Below are 23,633 nucleotides of genomic sequence, written 5' to 3'. Positions count from 1 at the left end.
AAAAGAAAATCTAAAACCAATTACTTAGTCATAAAACAGCTAACTAGAATAAAGTTGCTTAGAAAAACAGTGAACTCTCGCAACAGATAGTGAGAAGGAGTGGGGAGCTGGGGCTAGCCTCATCTTTTTTGCTTTCTGCGTAGGTACCTCCTGACAAAAGCATCTCCTGCAGGGTAATCAGCAGCAGGAGCAACAACTTTGACTTGGACTCTACAAACTTTTGTCTCCAATGGAGCGCATACACAGACAGTTAGCAGTGAAAAGGAGGTTTCCCTCACAATACTATTTCTGCAAATGACATTAGAAGACAGAATGCAGTAAAGATCTACGTTTTGTTTAAGGAAGTTTCAGTATTCCAAAATGAAAGCCAAAGTGCACCACCATGGTCAAAAAGAATTGGGAAAATCTCATTTCAAAGCCTGAATTTCTGTACACATGTTCTTTTACAAGAATAACATACAGGCACTTCAGAGAAGGAGTTTATATTTAAATTACCTAAGCAATGCTATATGCATTTTTTTATAACCTTTTACAATCCGAAATGGTTTTGAACACCACTTTAAAGAATTAATTTTGATCCTTTAATAAAGTTTTTCAAACAAACTACAGAAAGAACCCTATCTTCATAGGAATGCTTCAGAGCGCAAAGCTTGTTGCTTAAATATTTTATTTAAGTATGTTAAATGTATTAGAACTAACTTCAGCAGGTCTTGGCAGAGCACAGTAAAAAAATTAACTGTTCATACTATGCTGTAGTATGCTGTCAGCTGTTTCATAAAAAACATTTGAAGTATTTATGCATGTACTGTTTCTAGCACAAGTCAAAAACTTCACAGCTGATTTTTAAAACTGCTGATACGTTAAGACCCCTCTGAATAGACAGCAAGAGCAAAATACGTTAACTTTGGAAAGAGCATCCAAGGTAAGAAAAGACTTGAAATGAAAGATACTAATATTGTGTGTATGCACATGTAAGTTGACACTAAAATATTGGCTGTAGTAATTCAGATTTCAGGCTTAGAAGATGAATTTAATATATTTAACTGCCGCTGTACTTAATCAGTATGAAAGTTTTGTAGCTGCAGTTTCTGTAAGTGTCATAATACTATAAAAATATCCATAGCAAAGGAAGTCAAAAGGTCTGTTTTTTCCAACAGCACATCACCAATAAGAACCATAAATGGATCCTCAGCCTCTAACTCTGGGAAGAAGAGAACAAGCATAGACAGTACTTTTCACCAATATTCTTCCAGACTCCAATTGTTTTCAAATAGAAAAAAGTTCAAGAGTTGGATGCAGCTTCTCTACAGGTATTCACTCTGAATATATTTCTGTTTTGTGAATTTGTCCAGTCTCACCTTGAAGTTGTTTATAGTATTCTGAACGTCTTTTGGTAAGGAGTAGGTAAGGTTCCACAAACCTACTAACCATTGCAAGAGCTAACATTTTTTCTTTTGAACCTGGCTCCTATCACCTTCATTTAATGCCTCTTAGGTTTTGCACTAGAAGAGAGAGGAAATAAAACCCAACCTTTATCCCCTGCTATCCTATGCATATATGCTTTAGAATATGCTATGCATTATTCTTTAGACTACCATATTCTCTAGTTTATTACTTTGCAAAATGAAGTGTCCCAGCTTACACAGCCCAGTTTCAACTCCTCTTGCCAAAGCAAACGAGACAGCAGAAAAGCACACAGTACTGAGCTTTCTTTTAGAATCTCTTACATGGCAAAGTGTATGCACATTAAATATTTTGTCCCAAATCACATCAACTCTTTAACACTGAGCTCAGGTCTCTGAAATCCAAGTCCAGAAACAATATTCTTCTGTAAATTCTACAAATACATTAACACTCTAAAGCACTCTAACACAGAAACATAAAGACCAGTGTCTTTTAAAGCCCCTGAAGCTAATGGAAGACTTCCAAGCAAGTTTTACCAGGCTCTAGTCACAAATATAGGAAGACTAAGAAAGGAACTACCTTATCCTGTAATCAAGTAAAAGGTTAAAATTGGAAGCGCTGGACTTTAACTGCGGCAACGTTAGAGAGAGAAACTATGCTTAAGTTATATAGTTAACCTATTATGTATGCCAGACACCAATGAACTGCACAGTAATGTTTTAAAGGTAGATAAACAGGTATCTGCACCTTGACAATTTTGACTTGTAGCAACTTGACAAGCCACACTTTCATCAAAAAGTCAAGCTCTTCACTTTGAAAAGGAAGCTCCCTTATGGCATTAAAATATTCTCCATTGTACCCCTTTGCTTTCCCTTTTCTTTTCTTTGTACTTCCCAGGCTCTCTATTCTGTATCCTCATCTTCAAAGAGGATTCCAGTAAAAATTAAAAAAACAAACAAACAACCACATCCACAAAATGCCAAAACAACAAAAAACCAACCCACAAGTCTCACAAGTCATTTAAACTAAGATATTTACAAGACAGAAGACAAAAAACCCCCTCTCTGCACTATTATTCTCTCTCTTGTGTGAAAAGACAACACAAAATAGGTAAACTGTTTTGTTTTTTTTTTTCTGTTTATTCTTTGTATTTTCAGACTATGGTCAATTTTCCCCACTCCTGTTAAGTGATGAAGGAAGATGACTTACTGTACCTTCTTGTTGTTTTCAGAAGTGGGACTCAAAATGGTAAGTTCAGGCCTACTTGGTTTAGGCTTGGGAGATTCACAGGAGTTGATAAAATTCATGATGAATGGCTCTAAATGCTGACCTTTCTGAAATAAAATATGAGTGACCTGTCACTTGCATAATTACAGAAAGAAAAACACAATAATGAGTTTCCAAACAAATTTTTGACTAGCCTATAAGTTACTAAGCACATAAAATTAGTTACTGAAGTTAAAATGTTACCATTCTGGAAGACTTACTCACCTCTTTCATCAGCTTTCCTGGAACAGATTTTATAATTTTACCTATAATGAGAAAAGAAAACCCAAACAAATAAAAACTTTCTGTTATCACTGCCTGATCTTAAAGACATTTTGCTCTGCTAATTATGTACTTGTTGTCTAGTATTTAAAAAATACAATAGTTTTTTTAATCTGTATTTCTTTTTTAATTTGGCATAAAAAGCTATGAAAATAAACCCTTCCAAATATCCAGCTTAAAACTAAATGCTTAGTACTCTTCAAGAAAAGATACTGAAAAATATATGAAAAATATACAGGCGATTATTGGAGACACTCTAAAAAATAAAAAGCTTTGTACTCTGCATCTTTGTAATTTTTCTAGAGGCTCAATAACACCGTAACAGCAGTACTATATGACACCAGTATAGGCACAGTTTTCTGTATTTAAGGTCTTCATCCTTCGTAAGCATTTATCACAAAAGAAATCACAAAACCTGAGATTCTCCTCTTTCCCTGAAAAGATCAGCTAATCTGGAGAGATTATGGAAGTATCTCGTCTTGAAAATACTGGTGAGTAAAGTTTTACAAATCGGACAGGCTACAGTTGTGCTTTTAAAAATGAGCTCTTCTGTCCTATTAAGGCTATCAGAATACAGCACAGTAACTTTCAATGCTGAAAAATGAAAGTGTCTAGGATTAGTTTTATTTTAAGCACCGCATTTACAGTAATATTCTTCTTATCTACACGACATTAAATTTGGAACTTACATCAAAAAGTACGTACAATGATCACACAATAATAATAAAACAGTTCATTCTCACAAAAAGCCCAACTGAAATGTCAAGACCTGTTAAAATTATCTTTATGGAAGTGAAGCATAGTCTCAGACACAAGATGCATTACAGTAAACACCATAATTATAAGCTTTTTTTAACAACGTACAGTTGGATCTAGAGGAGAGGTCTGAAACAAAACCAAACCCTTTAACTGGAGGATGACCCCTGAAATCTCATTCAACAACTTAGTAACACTAAGAGAATGGCCACCTCAGCAGGTTCACACCATGACTGGGAGAAGCAGAAGTGCAGTGGCACAGTTCAGACACAGCTTTTCTGGACCACACTGGTGCCAGAACCACAAGTGCTACAATACACAAAGACAGAATGGCCATGAGGTTGATCTTACCAGCTTAGGCCCACTATCCTGTGAGAGCTACATTTCAGCCAAGCTGTAAAGTCACACTGCAGTCTACTTCTTGGATTTATTATCAACTATGACATTAGACAGCAAGAATTTATCAACGTCTCAGTTTCCATTTGGCCTTCCTGTATCATGCACACCACTGCCTCAAATTCTATTAAGTAGCTCATGTTAAAAGAGAACTAGCTACTACTAGAAATATTAAATCTAGAAACCTAGCTACTACTAGAAATATTAAATATTGCCACTTTCAGATTAAAATAAACAGATTTTAATCAACCAATATCCAAAGGCAGTTTATATTAAGAAATCGTTTACAGCATCACACCAGTAAACAATGACTGACTTGGGCACATTTGACCTGTGACAAAACCATAAGTCTTCTCGAACTATGAAATTTGTTGGAGAAATCTTATCACCTTGCTTGCTGACACAAAGATTCAAAAGCAACCACTTCAACACTTTTTTCCTTAATCTCAAAATGTCCTTTTTCTTCAAGGAAAAAGGAGCAGCATATCTTGCTTGCTGAGCTGTAATTTTAAGGGCTGTGAAGGAGCAGAGTTCTTATTTCCCACGTCCACATCCTAGACAAGAGTTATCCATTCATTACTACTATCATTCAGTTACCGAGCTGCAGTATTACTATTTGTCAGCATAAACAACTAGCATATTACATACCAAGATTCACATCAGGCAACATTTTATCAAGAAACTGAGTCTCTCCTCCATTAGGGGACAGGAAGTCAGCTAAAAGTTGGCTGTTACTTAGTTCTGGATGTTGCAGAAGTTTCTTTGAGCCAGAAGGAAAGAAAGAAACGTAAGTACTTTAAAACTCATCTTTAAAAATCAGTTTCTCTATAGCTAAAAGACATTCAAAGAGCAGTATATTACCATAGATATTGTCATTTGCAAAAGATTTCTGTTCTCAGTCACATGAAACTTTCTTTTATTTGCCCACTGGAACCCCTTCTATAACTCATGTTACTTTGAAACAAAAAAAATAGCAGATAGACTTTTATTACTTTTATATCATTAGTTTATAGAATATTCTTTGCTCCAAAGTTTTGTTTGATACCTGCAGATATTCCTGAAACTCTTCTCTCTTGGATTTTAAGAACTCGTAGTTCTTGGGGCCAATGATTCTCTTTGAGGGAAGCTGAGCATCAGGAAACGTACCTAATAAATATATTACAGAAATAATTTAATCTCCTTAATGTAGCAAACGTTGATTTCATTATTTTAAATTTCAGCTCAGCACTGAATGATAATCACAGCAGTGGAAAGTGGCTTTCCAGATGATGGAGAACATACCGTGAAATTCTGTTAGCTTTGACTCAAGCACATAAAATTCAAGATATCTCCTGTAGACAGACCAGTGTTCAGGTTCATGCCCAACTGAGGGAGAGAAAAAAACACAATGTTAAAAATAAAACACTGAGAGACGAATTAACCAACAGCAAACATACGCTAATTACAGGAAAAATCTCAATTATATTACTCCTCCATATTGCAGTAACATTAAAAAAAAAATCCTAGCCAAGCAATTTAAGTGTTAAATTAAACAGCATACCTGGCAGACAGATATGGTACTAGCATACAAATTATAATCTCATTTGAGGGATCTTTAAAATCCAAAAAATGGAGCACTGCATAACTTCAAAATTTATAAGGGCTGACTATGTTAGATCTACTTTCAAACTTTTAACCAAATGATTTACAGAAATAATACTTGTTGAACACAGTCCTCTGCACCATCAGCTTGAATCTTGATCGTTCTTCCTCCTGGAAGATACCCCTAAATAACTCTTAAACACTTCCGTCTTATTGTGAAGTATTAGTTTGACTAACACAAATCTATGCAGCCCCAGGATGATGCTATTTTCCCTACTCAGGATGGATGTATATTGCTCTCTAGATACTGATAAACTACCTGCAAGCCACGGTGATTCCTAGTGAGCAAAACATTTTCATTTTCTAAGAACTATATTTTAAGGTTACACAAAAAGTTACTTATTGTTCATTATTCCAAAGTTCAGAGTGGTTGAAAAAAAATATGCCATGTGTTTATTACTAGGAATAGTAGGATCAATCTTTTTGGAAAGAGAAATTTGACATGAAGTCTAAATGGAACTGATTCATGCTGAGGAGTCAGTTCTCAACTTGCAAATACTAAATGTGATCATTTGGCTCTCAGACACGTTTCCTCAGAATTTTCAAGTCATTATTTCAAAATCAAAAGAACACGTATACAAAATACACTGCAATAGCCATCAGAATACAGCACACAAGAATATTTTTAAGCGACATTGCATACCTGCCCTTCTATCATTTCTTTCTACATCAATGCAGAACACAGGAATTCTCTCCTTTCTGTCTTTTCTTTCCAAGGATGGATCATCAAAAAAATCTACATATGGGATGCTAATTTTCCATGCAGCAAGGTTGCGGGGTGTATTTGGGGTACTAACAGCCTCCTCAGGAGAATCATCTTCCATCACCATAACGCCTTCTTCAATCTGTAAAGATTCAAACATCAAGATCTACAGTTCCATTTTAATTGGTTTAGTCTACCTCTGCAAAATTTATCTACATTAATGAAACATATACTGAGTTTTTAAGTATGTGTCACTAAGTAACAAAAGAACAAAAAAAAACATTTCATTAATGGAGTTTCCATGTAGATGAATTTCTATTTTCACATTCACTGCAAATTAATTTGACGTTAGCAACTTTTAGTGAGATCTGGAGGTTTTTATTGCACTATCGAGTTCTCTATCTGATACTTCAGGGAAAAAACAAATGAGGAGGGGAACAGAGGTACTGAAGGAGACAGCTGGAAGAACGCCTTAGACACAGACTGAATGCTACAGGAAACAGCTTGGGTCTAGCAGATTTAGCTGCTCTGCATTTTCCAGCGTACTAGGACCTAAACTGAAGACTTGAGCTTACCAGGTCAGGTCAAGAAGCTATCTTAAACACAAGAGCCAGAAGCCAACAATGCACCAAGCTTGAAGGTCTCCCACCCCCACAGCCAAGCGCAACGGCCTATGTTGTAGACACGTGAATCCGACTTGCTCTGCAAGGTGCAGCACAACCACGACTGGGATTGAATTCTTCCCGCAGCCCTGAGCTATTCTGAGCACAGCCATCGTTAAGTGTTACCGCACTCCCCATCAGCTCCAGTTTCAGCATCACGCTGCCAGAAATCGATGCACCAGGGAGCAGCACGGACCTAATCCTCTCTGCCTGCGCTGGGGGCAGCTCCAGTGCATGGAGTTCATAAACTCAGACTCCATGCCATAAAACATAACACTGATTTTTCCATAGCAAGCAGACCTTAGAAACGGTGCCACACGAACACCGATGAAATCCCTTTGAACTTAACCGTGGTCCCAGCACCACACTGACATTCACTCTATGCTTCTGGCACTGCTCATCACAGACAGGCTGAGCTGCCCACAGGTAATCAATCACCCCAGTACCACACAGCGCACCGAATCCTCAGGTCAGTCCCTGGCAATAACAAAGGAAGTGCTACAAATCTTCTAGGACCATGAAAAACAGAAAGATTATCTTAAATATCTAAACTGAAAAATCCAAGCTTCAACAGCAACTCATTTATTTATTTCTTCAAACAATGCTCAATCCAATTCTCATCTTTACCACATAGAAAAAAGAAGAATATAAAAATGACCCAAAGGAATGAAAATTATTTTTGCAAATGACGAGACCATGTCTGTGAGAAGGAAGGGTAGGGTTGGCCTTAGACCCAAAAATAAAGCAGAATGAAGAATTTCTGGAGAGATTAGCTCTCACTAAAGATGTGCTGAAGAAAAGTTCTTGTATTTCCACAAGTGTAGGCAAACAGGCGAAAAAAGAGTAGTCCTATTTCCCTAAAAACCTGAAATTGTTTGAATCTAATTTAACCTGCTGCCGTGCTGCAAGGGCTTCCAAAACACTGCAACCCTGCAGGAAGGCAGGCGCTGCCTGGTGAGGAGCAATGCCCAAGCCCAGCATTCTGCTTCCAGCCTGCGCCTATCGCAGTGGCGGTCAGCACGTCGCTCTTCCCAGCACAATTCACAAAAACTATTACTTACGTTGAGAGAGGTTAGAGTCAAGCAACAATTCAAAAGTTCATTATTTTAGGAAGCCTCACGTAGAGATTTGGAAGTACTGTCACTTGTTAAAAGTCAAAATACGAGATTTTTAACATACGAGCTTACAGCATGTGAAACTACAGCAAACTGGAAAGCATGAATCCTGCTTTCAAGTTCTTCTCCCTTACCTTCATAATTGGAAGCCAAATTCCCCTCAAAGGCCAAGCCTAGGTGGTGTAACAAGTTTTGCCGGTATTACGATAATCTAATTAACAGATTAAGGCAATACAGCACCCCTGAAATAATTCTGGCTGTGTCTGCTACAATATTCACACGATCATGACTCAGCTGCAACTGAAACATAAATGGTTCAACACACGTGAGCAATCTTTGTTCAGTTTTGTTTTGCCTTTGCATAGTACCGAAATGATCCTCAAATTGCTTACAGTGTGAGCTGTTGTCTTCCAAAACAGATCTCCGCAGATCCACTGACCAAATCTCTTCAAAACACCTTTTGCTTCCACTTACCTGGTTTATTCAATGAAAAGAGAAACTATGACAGGCAAAGAGCAGTCTCAGTTGTCGCTGCACAGAGATGATGCTCAGCTAAGCTGGTCAACAATTTGAGAGCTAAATGACAGGTCGTGCTCTTTCACAAAGCAAACAAAAGTAATCCCAACCTGGAATGAACAATTAGCGCTCACGAACTGCAGGACAAACTTGCACCGAAGAATGGAATAAATAGGACAGATGCTCTCTGAACCACAACAACAGAGTTGTCAGGTAGCTTTACATCTAACACAAAGTCTTCTGTATGAGGTCTTACTCTCATTTTCCCCCTTCCCCAGGCTTTACGTGGTTGTCACCACTGGACAGAAACAGCAAAACAACATTTCAGGATAGCAACTCCAAGTCAACAACAGCTGAGTTTCTGCAGATGGGGCAGCATGAACTGGGTGCAACCTGCACTCACTCCCTCACCCTGTGAGGGCTGCCAAAATTAACACTGCGCAATTTATCCTGACTAATGGTGTATATTTGCATTTGCACTAACGAGAATCTCCACTAGAACCTCCTTGCAAAAATGCAAGATCATTCTAGAAAACACTTGAACTTATTTCATTCCGTAGTTTTTGACTAAGCTAAATGCATAGGCTTGGACTTGATCAAAACTCAACTCTTGCCTACACTTTCTGATTCCTTTTTTTTTTTTTTAAATTTACCACTGCTTGCAGCTCTCATCTCCTGCCATTTATTTAGTTTCATACGCTGCAGAGTTCGCACAAGGCTTAGAGCAGGTACGGCTCAGTCGTTTCCTGAACTGCTCATAAAGGGGCCATAACCTCTCCACTCAGCCCGTCTGAAGCTGTATTGGACCAGCAGCAAAGTTCCACCCGCTCTAACCTCTGTTCACCAGATCCCTCATCCTATGTAGGTTTTTCCACAACTGGAACTACAGCAACTACATTAACTGTAAGCCAGGAAGCATGAATTTCTGGGGGTTTTAATCCTCTTTCTAAACAGATCACCAAACTGTAACAGTTATAGGTTGCCTCAGTCTCTTTGTATTTGTTTTATCCAACAAAGCCACAAATTCAGGTCTAGAGGTCTTCTAGCTGCCTTGGGAACAATGTTTGTGCTTTAATACGCAGAGTATCTTTTGCTATATTTAAAATTTAGCTGACAAAGACTGAGTGTGTTTCATGGAGTTGTTAGTGGTTTACAAAGCTGCTGCCCAGAGCCACAGAAAACTGCTAACATAAATTTCTATCCTTACGTGATTTCCTTAGACGAAATGGATGTTTCCTATAGGCTTTAACTGCAACCAACATGACTTTGACAAAAAAAAACATAGAAAAAAGAGCAAAAGACAGAACGCACAATGTGTCACAATGCACAGAACTCCATTTCACTGCCATCCCCTACCTTATATTTACCTCAAGCTTACATTAACACCAATTAGTTAAATACCTACTCAGGATCTGTCAAAGAGGAAAGAACTCTCATATACTCCATACGAAAGCTAATAAAAACGATGCCAAGTGTGTATAGTGCACTGTCACCATCTTACAATTATACTGCTGTTTTCCAGATCACATTTTTCTTGTCCCAGAGAGCTCCTCCTCTCACTCTTTCATGCTTGCTAGGAAACTACACCTCAGCACTTACTGTGACATTTTTAGTGTTGTATTCTGCATTCTCGGTATTCATGAAGTCATGGCTCTGTCCAGCTGTTTGGATGCACAGTAACCTTACAACAGTTTAGTCTTCTTTTCCCATTTCTTCTTCCCATCCACATTTACCAATGAACAGACTTAGGTATCTCCCAAACTTTGTCTAAGGTGGTTTTAGTAAAAATACAGTATCATCTCTTTATTTAATGAAGGTATTTGAGATGACGCTGCACTTAAAACTTTCCATTCCTGCCTAAGCTAAAATCATTCTATCCACTTGAAAGCCTTTCTTAGTAAGGATTAGATGCTATATTGTCTCCCTCTCACTGAATTCAGCAACTTCTCCCAGGTAGCTTCTTGTGCTCTGGCACAAAACCATGTTCCTTCTCTGAGCTCCGCTGCTTCTATTATACTTCTACTAATTCCTCTGCTACAGAGGAATTAAACTTCCACGCCCTTTGGCTAGCAGAATCTAAAACAGCAATGCTGCAAAATTAACCCACTGTCATTAGACTCTCGCCTCAAAAAGCGAGAAGTTACAACAAAGAATTGAACTGTCCAAGAAATTAATTGCAACAGTTCTGCCCCTTAAAGGCATGACTTATATGAAGATTTAGTCTGACCAAAAAATTGCCTTTTTTTCTTATCTTAGAAAAACCCCCACAAACCAAACCTATGTAGAGTTTTAAGTTGCAGAGTCCTTCCCACCCTCTTCTGAACGCAATTCTGAACAAGGTGAATAATATAAACTCATATTTACACTTTTATCTTTAGGCTGTGGGAAATAAGCTAGCATTTTATCAAGGTGACAAATGTTCAAATGTTTTGTTTGTTAGGAACAGGTACAAAAGGTTGAATTGGCAGACACACTGTAAAAAATACACAGCTATCAATATCTTCTGACCAATTCCCTTCTCTTCCCTTTTTAAAATTTTCCATTTGTCCCTCAATTGTCGTTCAGATACCAATGTTCCATGCAAAAATTCTACCATTGCCTCTATTGATTGCTATTTAGCATGAAAAAAAAACATTAGCTGAGGGAGACACTGAAGACAACCAAGAAAGGACTATTGGCTCATGATCCTTAAAGAAAATGCTGCATCACAGACCAATTTGACAGCAATTTCTCCACTACTTCATCTAGGGTTTTACAGTCTTGTGGCAAGCTTCAGATGAAAAGCCGTGCATGTAGTCCTGGGCATACATTATTATTCAGAATTACAAAATGGCAAAGTAAGTTTTTAGAGAAAAATTAATTGCTTACAAAAATGCCTGACACCGCTACTTTAGTACTTCTCTGGACTAAAGCAATAAGCTCACAGGCACACTAACTGGGGATGTGGCCTTGCCTTGTGAACAAATACAGGGAAAACAAGGCAACTTAATCTGAAGCCAACACATAGAAACCCTGCAGTGAAGTAAGACAGCAGAAAAGGCAGAAACTTAAGATTTTCAAATAAAGAAAACACTCAACACCAACAAAGACTTCAAAGAGACAAATTCAAAGCTTTTACTCACAAAGTCATCTTCTCCTTCATTTAAGTTATAGTTAGGCAACATAGCTCCTTCCATCGCAGAACTCTTGAATACACCTTTTATTTTGTTGCCTATTCTGCTGATTCCAAATGATTCTCCTCTCTTCTGTGTGGTCCTAGGATTACAGAAGCCAGAGTTCACAACACGAGGCATATTATTACACTGCAGCTCAGCAGGCTGTTGCACATCATTTGTAGATAAGAGAAACAAATCTATAAACAAATAGCCAATATATTTACAATTCCACTTAAACTGAAATTCATTTATGGCAAATTTGTTCTCCCATTGATCAGCAAAATTTCTGGATTACGCTTTTAAGAGATGGGATTTCCATATGCTTAACCCTGAGCAAACATCAACACTCTATAATAGTAACCCAGTAATGCAGGACATAGAATAAACAATTAACTATGCAAAACAGTTTTGTTTTGACAGTAGAAACTGTCATATTGCTACAGGCATGCACACCAAGAAGGTCACTAACTCTGTCCTTTTCCATGTACTCATTTTTAAATATTTATCCACTCTTGCCAAGTACTGTAAATGGTGTAGTTAGATGCATTCTCTTCACATAAACATCCCAGAATTTTACAAGCATGTATGATTCAAGATAAATCTTGATTTTTAAGCATTAGGGACAGACAAAAGAAATGTGCAAGGAGCAAGACTTAAGCATGAGAGAAAACAGATGCAACTGAAGAATCTTGGCTTGAATAGCCAATCTGACTGAAAGATGAATTTAAAGTCTTGCCACTTCTGACAAAGCATCCAAAAAGCAACGAGGTATGGAAAAAGAAAGATACTGGGCAGGAAGCGCACTCCTTACTGAGAGAACAGATTTTACAGCATTCTTATGCCCTTACACAAGGCCTAACAGCAAAGATTATTTCTTATGTAGAAATGCTAGTAATTCTGGAAATAAAAATGTTTCTGTTAAGTATGGAATCAGCCTGAGGTTACTTAGTTAATTCAATAAATACAGTTGATAGGCGAGTTAAAAACCAATGCAGTGAACTGCAAAATCAAAGACTCAGAAATACTGTATAGATTAAAAGCACAATTAGTACTTTACAGGACAAAAAAATATCCTAAGTGTTTCTTTTTACTTTCAAACTATTAACTACCGAACAGTAGTGCCAACAGAACAGCAGAGACCAGCAAGTAGTGCGTCTTCATCACCCATAAAACCATGCTGACAACATTGACTGCTGACTCAAAATGTGCATGCACATGTTACTAACCATCTTCCTGTTTATAATTTTACCCAGACTGTATACGTAACTAAAATTGCGTAAATAACCCGATGTTTTTCCAAATCATTTGCTTTTTCTATCTCATATTACTATCAGTGCCAAAGCAGACGGGCATCATCTATCTTACTTATCTCTGCTAAACAAAGATAAGGTTCCTTGTCTACTTGTAGTCTAAATGCATGTTCGAACAATTCTACTCGATTTTTAAACAATTTCTTCTGCATGTTACTGCGCTGAACTGAACTTTTTCACATTGGGGACCTACCTGAATCTTGTTCAAGAGCTTAAACACTAGGCTAGCAAAATACAAACCTTAAGACAAAATTAGATAGCTTTTCTAGAAGGGTAATACTTCAGACCTCTGGCTTGACTCGAAGTTTTCATCATTGCTGTGAAAACTTGTGCAGTATTTGAGATTTTGAGCAAAAACATTAATTTGCACAAGCTTAAAGATTTGATAAAAGCACTCCAGGTTCAAATCTCTTCTGATCATGCTCCAGCTGATGGCAGAATACAGTTTTGCAGTAACTGCAGTACTGAGCTGTATGAGGCCAGAACTCAACCTGATAGCTAGGAATCACCCCTTCCTGCCCTAATGCTGAGCCCAAAGATCACACCTAATGAGTACAGAGCAATCACTAAACTGGAAACGGTATAAAGTAACAAACTAGGACGGGATTGTCTTCACAGGAAAAGATACAAATTCAGAACACAAACCGGGTACGTAGACACATGGTGGACAACACATGGAGAGAACACAGGACTGGTTTGGCAAAAATCCTTGAGTGAGCACACAGAGCATAAACCAGATTAGATGGCATGGAAAAAAAATCTGTGGATGTTAGCAGAGATGGACAGACAACACGATGATCAAAATTCTGAAGAAGCTGAGCAAGACAAAAAAAAAATACAAAAAACCTCAAGTATCAGGATGAAAATCTAATCGATTCACTGGCTAAATAGAAATACGGGAAGAACTTGAGGCTAGGTAGAAGCAAAGAGATGGGACTTGGGTATGGTCAGGTTCAAGGCATGAGGGAAAAAAGAGGAGAAGAGGTGGCCAGTTTAGAATAGAGATCAAGTCTTTCAAGACCAGTCAATTCTGCTACTGTCAACGAATATAAATACACAACTCATTGGGAAGAGCATTCCCCTCCCTCTAGTGCTGATTCACATAACAGCATTATTAAATGGTCATTCTATAGTTGCTTTCTTGGCACGGCTCTGAGCGGAGAGCCTACAGGTTCCAACACTCCCAATGAATGATGTGATGGCAAGAGGTTGGAAGACTTTTTTTTTTTTTTTAAAACTCCAGAAGTCACGCATACGTAACATTAAAAAATTAGAACTGCATTCACTCTATAGCTGGGAAATGCAGACCAAAGATTGCATTAGTGCCACTGTAGCATTCTTTAATCGTGGATGGGTGCAAAATAACTTTCCCCCAGGGTCCCTGCCTCATTCAGTGCACTGAACTGGTTTCACAAGTGATCAGTCAGGGGTATGCAGCTGAAGAATGCTGTTGTGAACCTGTGCGGGTCAAGAAGTACCAGACAAGTCGTATGTATCAGACAAGCTAGGTATTTACATGGATGTGAAGTCAGAGTACTGTTTTCTTTTGGCTGACTAAAACCCCTACACCCAATTAGGAGAAATGCTGAGAGCATAGAGCTGCACTTCAAAAAAATAACTGAACTGCACTTGATATCTCAAGTATTTCTTATTGCTCAACACTCTAGCAAGTTATAACTCAATACATCAATAAAAAGCGTGTATACATCTTGAATCCTAACCTGCAAAATGAAGTTGATAATGTTCCCTCAGGACTCAAGAATGGTTCAAATTCTAAGGAAAAGCCCATAATAAAAAAATTGTTTTCTGAGTTTGGATAGCACGTATTTAAAGAGGCACGAATAATGACAAAACAAACCACTGAACAGCTATTAAGACATTAATGAGGGATCACGGACTACTTACAGCAAATTATAAAAAATACCATATGTTGTAATTAAATCTATAACAGCCAAAAGAAAAGCTGCAGAGAGAACTAATTTAGGGAATTGCTGGGTTTGAGTGTTTGATAATATTCATCAAACAGATATTTGCATGCAATGTTAGGCAATGATCATCCTGGACACAGCTGTGCAAGATAACACAAGCAGTTACATGGATAAAACCTCAAACAGGATCTGGAAATGTGACATGAGTAAAGGAAATTTTGGAGCAGCTAGCAGTCACAGGACAAAAAAAAAAGCTTCAAGTAACACAAATATATTTCAAAACTACAAAACTAAAACCAACAGACAAATCGTTAACAGTAAACAATATTAATATATCGCAAACTTGTGAAATTAGTAATTAAGCAATTTCTAAACACTGGTGAAGAGGACATAGAGTAAAGCTTATTGTGAGGAGAAATGCAGTTTAGTCCAGTGAAGACATTCACATTTTCACAAATAAAATGGACAGTTAATTGCTGTTATAAAGGCTGTATGATGCTGTCATGATAGATGCAGCGTAACCAAGACACAACATTTATTGAGTGTTAGACAGACTTACCGGAAGTCATCCAAACTCAGGCTACTTCTGCAACAACAGGCACATAAATTACCTCAGAGCCCAGGAGAAAATAATGTTAAAAGAAAAAAAAAAAACCAACCAAACTTGACAGACCTGTCTCAACAAAACTGAATAGGCTTCAACCATCACTACAGATTAATTAGTTTCCAATCTAAAATCCTAAGAAAGAGAAATGCAAACTGTACCTGCACATTTCATCATCACAATCTTGGCCTTTGAATTTAAAACCTCAGTTTTTGAGACTTTCAGGTTTTCACTAACTTTCAGCACAAGCAGCTATCAATTTATAGAGAACAACTTTCATTCTCGAAGTTACCTGTAGCACCAAACAGGCAGCTTTTTCTATAACCTAAGTTCAGAAGTCATGTAGGAATCTAGTTCATTCAGCCAATACAAAGAAAAGGCTGTAGACTTATTTTTAATAACACCACCCCACACCCCCTTGTATTAGATATAGTAAAAAACACTATTAAGATATCTTTTTCTTCCTATTATTATTTCACAGATTTAAGAACTGTCATGTATTTTTGATATTCTACATGACCTGGTACATGGAACCAATGCCTCAGCCATCAACTCAGTAATTCCAATCAAGATGTTTAAATAGATTAACCATAAACATGCTGACTACACACATGACTTCAATTCACTAGAGCTAATGAATTTTGGACAAACTTATATGAGATTAAAATATTCAAATTTTAGATTTTGTTTTACAAGAGAAATTTATTCTAAGGCATCTTAACACTGTCTTTAGTCATGTTAACTGTGAAACGGGAAACATCCTACCAAGTTGGAACTGAAGGTGACAAACAATCACATTGTGTACAACTGTTTGCAGATTTACTTCTGTGGGTTTTACTCCTAACTACTCCCCAAAATTGTTAATATTCTTCTTGTTTTAATTTTATTGCTATCCCAATGATTAGAAATCAGGATGTGTCTATTTCTATATGTGGTCATGGTGTGTAGAAAATCAAGGCAGATATACAGCTATCCAGGAATCTGGCAGTTTATATCACATAATGGCTTTTCTTTTTTTGTAGGACTTCCAACACGGAATACCTTTAAGTATTGTAGTAATGTATTATAAATACATAAATATGAGAAGGGAGAGAGAATTCTTGTCCTCTCTTCCATACACCCAAAATTAAGTCGCCAGAATTGAAACTTAAAACACTAGTTTTCATTGGCCGCATACATTAAGCATTGGGTGGAAAATACTGTTGACAACCACTGCTAGTTATCAAGTCATCAGATTATCCTCAGTGTGACTTCTTTACACCCTAGAAATACTTGGGACTTCTCATCTCTCATCTATTTCATAGATTTCATTTCATAGATTTCTAGGTTGGAAAAGACCTTAGAGATCATCGAGTCCAACCATTCCTAATCCCCATTAAACCATATGCTCAAGTAGATCATCCACCCTATTCTTAAACACATCCAGAGATGGGGACTCAACCACCTCCCTGGGCAGCCTATTCCAGTGGCTGACAACCCTTTCAGAGAAGAAATACTTCCTAACATCCAACTTGAATCTCCCCTGACTAAGCTTATACCCATTTCCTCTTGTTCTATCACCCAACACTAATGTAAAGAGCCCTTCCCCCACCTCCCCACCATCTTTTTTCAAGTATTTGTAGGCTGTAATCAGGTCTCCCCTCAGCCTCCTCTTCTCCAGGCTAAACAGCCCAACTCCCTCAGCCGCTCCTCATAAGTTTTATTTTCCAGCCCCTTGATTCATAGATTCATAGATTAATAGATTTCTAGGTTGGAAAAGACCTTAGAGATCATCGAGTCCAACCATCCCTAATCCCCATTAAACCATATCCTCAAGTAGATCATCAAAAAAACTAGATCATCGACTAAACTTGACCAGTTTAGTCGCCCTTCTTCGGACTCGCTCCAGGAGCTCAATATCTCTCTTAAAGCGAGGGGCCCAAAACTGGACACAATATTCCAGGTGCGGCCTCACCAGTACCGAGTACAGTGGCAGGATCGCTTCCCTGCTCCTGCTGGTCACACTATTCTTTATACACGCCAGTATCCCATTGGCCTTTTTGGCCACCTGGGCACACTGCTGGCTCATATCAAGCCGGTAGTCAACCAACACCCCCAGGTCCTTCTCCGCCAGGCAGCTCTCCAGCCACTCCTCCCCGAGCCTATAGCGATGCTTGGGGTTTTTATACCCCAAGTGAAGGACTCTGCACTTGGCCTTATTAAAGCTCATGCCATTGGCCTCAGCCCAACGATCCAGTCTGTTCAAATCCCTCTGAAGGGCCTCCCTACCCTCGAGCAGATCGACACAGCCTCCCAGCTTGGTGTCGTCCGCAAATTTACTGAGGGTACATTCAATCCCCTCATCCAGGTCATTGATAAAGATGTTCAACAGAACTGGACCCAGCACTGAGCCCTGGGGAACCCCACTGGTGACCGGCCTCCAGCCGGATTTAGCCCCATTTACCACCACTCTTTGGGCCCGGCCATCCAGCCAGTTTTTAACCCAAAGGAGGGTGTGCCTATCCAGGCCAGCAGTTATCAGTTTCTCAACCAGAACACTATGAGAAACTGTATCAAAGGCTTTACTGAGGTCAAGGAAAACTACATCCACAGCCCTTCCCTTGTCAACCGGGTGGGTCACCCTGTCATAGAAGGTGATCAGGTTTGATTGGCAAGACCTGCCTTTCATAAACCCATGTTGACTGGGCCTGATCACCCAGTTAACCTGTATGTGCTCATTAACAGCACTCAAGATAACCTGTTCCATGACTTTGCCCGTCACCGAGGTCAGACTGACAGGCCTGTAGTTCCCCGGATCCTCCTTCCGCCCTTTTTTGCAAATGGGGGTAACATCCGCCAGCCTCCAGTCCAGCGGAACTTCCCCAGTGAGCCAAGACTGCCCAAAGATAATGGACAGGGGTTTGGCAATGACATCCGCCAGCTCTCTCAGGTGGATACCATCAGGCCCCATAGACTTGTGGGCATCCAGCCGAAGGAGCAGATCCTTGACCCGTTCCTCTTGGATCACAGGAGCTTCGATTTGCTCTCCCTCCCTGCACTCAGACACCGAAGGCCAGCTCACCTGGGAACTGCTGACCTTATTATTAAAGACTGAGGCAAAGAAGGCATTAAGGACCTCAGCCTTGTCCTCATCCCTAGTGACTAACGTACCCCCTGAGTCCAGTAGGGGCTGGAGGTGATCTTTAGCCCTCCTTTTGTTATTAATATATTTATAAAAGGACTTTTTGTTGTTCCTTACGGAGTAGGCTAGTCTAAATTCCAATTGGGCTTTTGCCCCCCTGATTATCTCCCTACATGTCCTAACTTCCTCCCTGTATTGATTCCTGGATGCCTGCCCATTCTTCCAAGACTTACAGACATCCCTTTTTCTTTTGAGATGTTCCCAAATCTCCTTTGTCATCCAAGCTGGTTTTCTACCCCGGCGGCTCGACTTCTGGCACACAGGGACAGCTCGCTCCTGTGCCTCCAGAATTTCCTTTTTGAATAGTAACCATCCCTCCTGCGCCCCCTTACCCTTGAGAGCTATCTCCCATTGGACTTTGTTAACCAGACTTCTAAACAGCCCAAAGTCAGCTCTCCCAAAGTCCAGCTTGGCCGTTTTAGTGTTCCCCCTCCTAACTTCCCCTAGAATTGAGAATTCTATTATCTCGTGGTCACTATGCCCCAGGCGTCCTCCAACCTTCACATCTCCCACAAGACCTTCTCTGTTCACAAACAGCAGGTCTAGGGGAGCTCCTTCTCTAGTCGGTTCACTGACCAGTTGTGATAGGAAGTTGTCCTCCACACTCTGCAGGAACTGCCTAGACTGTTTCCTGACTGCCATGTTATACTTCCAACAGACATCAGGTAGGTTAAAGTCACCCATAAGGACAAGGGCTAGTGAGCGCGAGACTTCCCCCAGTTGTTTAAAGAATAGCTCATCAGTCTCACTGTCCTGATAGGGTGGCCTGTAGCAGATTCCTACTACCATATCCGCCTTCACAGGCCCCCCTTTGATTTTCACCCACAGACATTCTACCAAGTCATCCCCAACATTTAACTCTAAACAGTTTAGACCTTCCCTTACATACAGGGCAACCCCACCACCCCTTCTACCTCTCCTATCCCTCCTGAAGAGCTTGTAGCCATCCATGGTAGCACTCCAGTTATATGAGTCATCCCATCATGTTTCAGTGATGGCAACTATGTCATAGTTTCCCCGGATAACAAGAGGAGTAGTTACCTTAGTAGTTTTCATAGCACATTATTTGCTCTACTTATGTACAAAAAGCTATGATTATTTTGTTCAAAGAAGTGATCCAAACCAGAAATTACACAGACAGCCACTTCTTCCTGCTTTCCCACTCTTATTTTCTAGAAACTGCTCTATAATTTTCTTATCTTACAATAAGCAAAATCTTTCAACACATTACCCACAGGTATCTTCCACTGGGATTTCATATCTTCTACTTGATCTGACTTTTCAACCAGCAGTATTTATGCAATACACACACAGTAACCCTAGCAAAGCATCAAAAATATGGAAAACTAAACTCATTTATTTGCATATAATTTCTCTCAACTGGAACTAATACTAGAATAGGGAAGAGAAGGCAGGATAAGGTGTGTGCACATGAAGAACATCTGGAATAATTCTGTAAGTAACCTTTTTTTTTTTTTCCCCTCAGCAGTGACCAGATTCTGAAGAGGGAAAACTCCAAAGCAACAGGCAAGCTACTTTTATATAGGACCTTTGTTTATTTATGGAAATAATCACTGAGGCACTACTTCAGGAACATACAGTATCTCGTATCATAAACTACCATATATACTCAAGACATTTAAATTGTTATAAAATGTAAATCAGACACATTTTTAGTAATGCTATAGATGCTGTTTAAATGCCAGGGGAATATGTTGCCACAGTCTCCAAACAAAATTTGCTCGTTTTATAGCCAGAGATGTATTTCAAAAACTCCAAGTAGAGACTGTCTGTAATTTCACCCTTTCTCTTTTGGAAAGCAAAGCACCAAGGAGATGACCTAAATGTTTTCATACTTTAACCAGATTTAAGAAGTGTATGACAGGATACTTTCAACCCTTGACATGAATAATTTTGGGAGAGCTACCAGAAGGCAGGTTTAAAGGTCTGGATGAAACCCTGTAGCCATCTTCAACAGAAGCCAGAGTGTGTTTCAAGGTCACCATTCCTAGTAGAGTATCACGTAGGGGAGAAACGCAGTTTGATCTAGTTGCCCTCCATGACTCTTTGCTAAAAACAGAAGCTTGTCAGCACCATTCTGAAAAAGCACTACACTAAAGCTTGAGTCCTAGATCTACAAGAGCTATAAAGACCACATAACAGATGTCACAGATGGACATATACTAAAGAGAACGGTCATGTAGTTTTTGAAGAAAGTTAGCAGGGGAGAAAGGCATCTCACAATAATGCATCTCCTAGTAGGCTGCAAATCAAGAGGGCTGCTGTTCGGTGTATCTCTAATGAAAACAGAAAAAGTTAAATAAATCGCTGTTGCTTCTCTAGAAGAGCAATCTAAGATGATAAACACTAGCATTTTCCACAGTACCGTGGATCTTATTTCCTACCAAGAAAGAAAGCCTATCTAAATTAAAGGCTGTCTCACTGAAGTTTTCCGTCTTTTGGCTAGACTGTAAGAGCAATTCAGTTGGGCTAGTCTATGACTGAGCCATCCAGCACAAAATGAAAGACAAGAAATGATGAGACCTCAAGCTTACTCAACCCAGCCCCACAGTGGAAGATCACCCATCCACACCAAAGGAGATGCTCTTCTTCTCCACAGGCCTTAAGGAGCCTGGAGGTGGTCTGTAAGTATATAGACCAAACCCAGAAACAAGGCTTCTGATGCTATGTTTCTGCAATGCATGAGGAGACCTGAGGGACGGAAAACACATTTCACCAAGGAGAAGTGGCAAATCCTCCCTGTCACAACAAGAGGAGATTCCCACTGCATGACCAGGTTGGTTAGACACAGGGTACACTGTACCTATCCCTGTAAGACCTGAAATCCAAGACGACTAAGCTTTGCATCAACAAAATGGTATTCATATATACAGTCAATTAAATCACCACTTTATTTCCACGTTATCTTATTCTCACTGCACATTCATCTTTCCCTTCCTTCTTCTCAAATGTTGAGATCTAAATTACATTCTAAATTCTTTAATGTAAAACCCTTCAAAGCAAAAAGATATCTTGTATAATATTGCTTGCTCCTTCCATATGTAATTTGTCCATTAAAAAAAAAAAAGTAGAGCTAAAAATTTAGTCAAATTAGTAGCAGGCAGTAGTAAAATTCCTACAGTTTAACATTTTGACACTTAACTCAAAACCAAAAGAAAACCACTTAAACATTCTACCATACCTACCTGTTAAACTTTGAATTGCGTGTTGGTGACTCTGCTCCTCTTAAAAGGTGTCTGAAGTACTACAACAGAAAAATAAGGTATCAAGGAAAACACTGGACTAACTGAGGTAAGGGCTACTATGCCATGACATTGCAAAATTCCGGAAACAAAACCAGAAGTAAAAGGCCAACTGACCATCATCTAGCAGTTACAATATTCATCTGGAAAACGACAGATCAAATTTGCAATACATGTTTCCAGGACTACTTATTTTACTCTACATAGTCTTGGGATTAAAAAACAAAAACAGAAATCAAATTAAAATTAAGCACCAAAATCCTTGTCTCCTCCTTGTTAAAAAAAAAAACAAGCACTCAAAGCATTACAGCTATTACAAGAAAGATGACCATCAATACCATTTTTGAGAAATGCACTTTATCAAGAATAATGCCAAGTAAGGTAATTACCCATTCCCAGGACAAGTCAATATATTCTGCCTCAAATAAATGTGAGAAGTTTAACACGCAACCTGATTTACACACACAAACTCTAAAAGAGACAAGAATTCGGACTCATCCTTGTGTTTAAAGCGTTTCCTACTAGAAGGCTTTAGGCAGCTGTTATCCCAGTGTAGGGATTTTATATATTTTTTTTTAAAACTTGCATTGAGAACCCAATCATAGAACAACCTCAAATGCTTTGAATGACCTTCCTGAAAACAGACACCCGCCTTTTAGCTGCCAGAATTCATAAGGCTGAAGGCATCTAAATACGTTTGTCTCTTTCTCTTAGTATCATTATATTTTAAAAAGTAAATAAAGAGATTCTTAAAAGTGTTCTATGTCTGTCATGCAGATTACTTTTGCATCAAATTTGCAATCATAAAAGAAGTGGTGGAGAGGATTTTGTAATAGCAGTGATATACACAAATTGTTACATCAAAAATTAAGAGTTGTTTTTTTATTATTCTATTGATGTTGTGTTGAACGAGAATAAATTCAGTTTTCTTGCTGAGATTCATCCCAACTCTGGCATGCTAACTAAAGTGGAAAATGAAGACATATTTTTCAGTTTCACATACACATGACTGTTGTAAATAGGGTATCATAAAAAAAAAAACCACAATCTTGCTTTAAGGCTACTCTTCAAATCTTTCACACTTACCTCATCACTGTGACAGAACATAGGAGTAAAAACGTTCTCGAGTAGAGAAAGTACATGCTCATAAGCTTCAAAAAGACACCTCATAGTCTGAAGTTTCACAACATCTATATAAGGACCTTCAGCAACTATAAAAAAAATACTGAATATAAATAGATAGATATATGGGCATATAAAGTCTGTTTTCTAGTCTGAGTTTGCGATTGCTTTGCAAGCTACTGTAAGTCTGACAAAAAACAGAAATAAAGTGACAAAATAAGGCTTAAGCACAATATAGCAAGGGGGTAACAATTTTTAAAACTATGACAAAAGTGAAGATTGACCATATTTAAAAGAATTAGTCTTCATTTTAATACAGAATGTTGTTT

At 38.6% G+C, this 23,633-nt stretch overlaps 1 protein-coding gene across 9 annotated transcripts in view; it reads right to left on the bottom strand.

The window, feature by feature from the left end:
- Window positions 1–23,633, bottom strand: part of SNX14 (sorting nexin 14) — a 67,795-nt gene that overhangs the window by 11,973 nt on the left and 32,189 nt on the right. For 7 of the 9 annotated variants that reach the window (XM_086631318.1, XM_086631314.1, XM_086631320.1 and 4 more), the window contains 10 exons: window positions 23,269–23,393; window positions 22,126–22,184; window positions 15,694–15,720; window positions 11,864–11,996; window positions 6,389–6,590; window positions 5,386–5,469; window positions 5,150–5,250; window positions 4,753–4,864; window positions 2,896–2,936; window positions 2,619–2,738 (listed from right to left, as the gene is read on the bottom strand). In XM_086631318.1, coding sequence (XP_086487444.1) covers window positions 2,619–2,738; window positions 2,896–2,936; window positions 4,753–4,864; window positions 5,150–5,250; window positions 5,386–5,469; window positions 6,389–6,590; window positions 11,864–11,996; window positions 15,694–15,720; window positions 22,126–22,184; window positions 23,269–23,393 — 1,004 coding nt within the window. The remainder of the gene's footprint in view (window positions 1–2,618; window positions 2,739–2,895; window positions 2,937–4,752; window positions 4,865–5,149; window positions 5,251–5,385; window positions 5,470–6,388; window positions 6,591–11,863; window positions 11,997–15,693; window positions 15,721–22,125; window positions 22,185–23,268; window positions 23,394–23,633) is intronic. The other 2 variants (XM_086631315.1, XM_086631323.1) reach the window with 1 other exon arrangement.

Source organism: Tauraco erythrolophus, chromosome 2 (genome assembly GCF_009769465.1).
Source record: "Tauraco erythrolophus isolate bTauEry1 chromosome 2, bTauEry1.pri, whole genome shotgun sequence".
In the NCBI taxonomy this organism is placed as follows: domain Eukaryota; kingdom Metazoa; phylum Chordata; class Aves; order Musophagiformes; family Musophagidae; genus Tauraco; species Tauraco erythrolophus.
The sequence above is the reverse complement of the archived record's forward strand: the minus strand, read 5'-3'. Positions and strand labels throughout refer to the sequence as shown.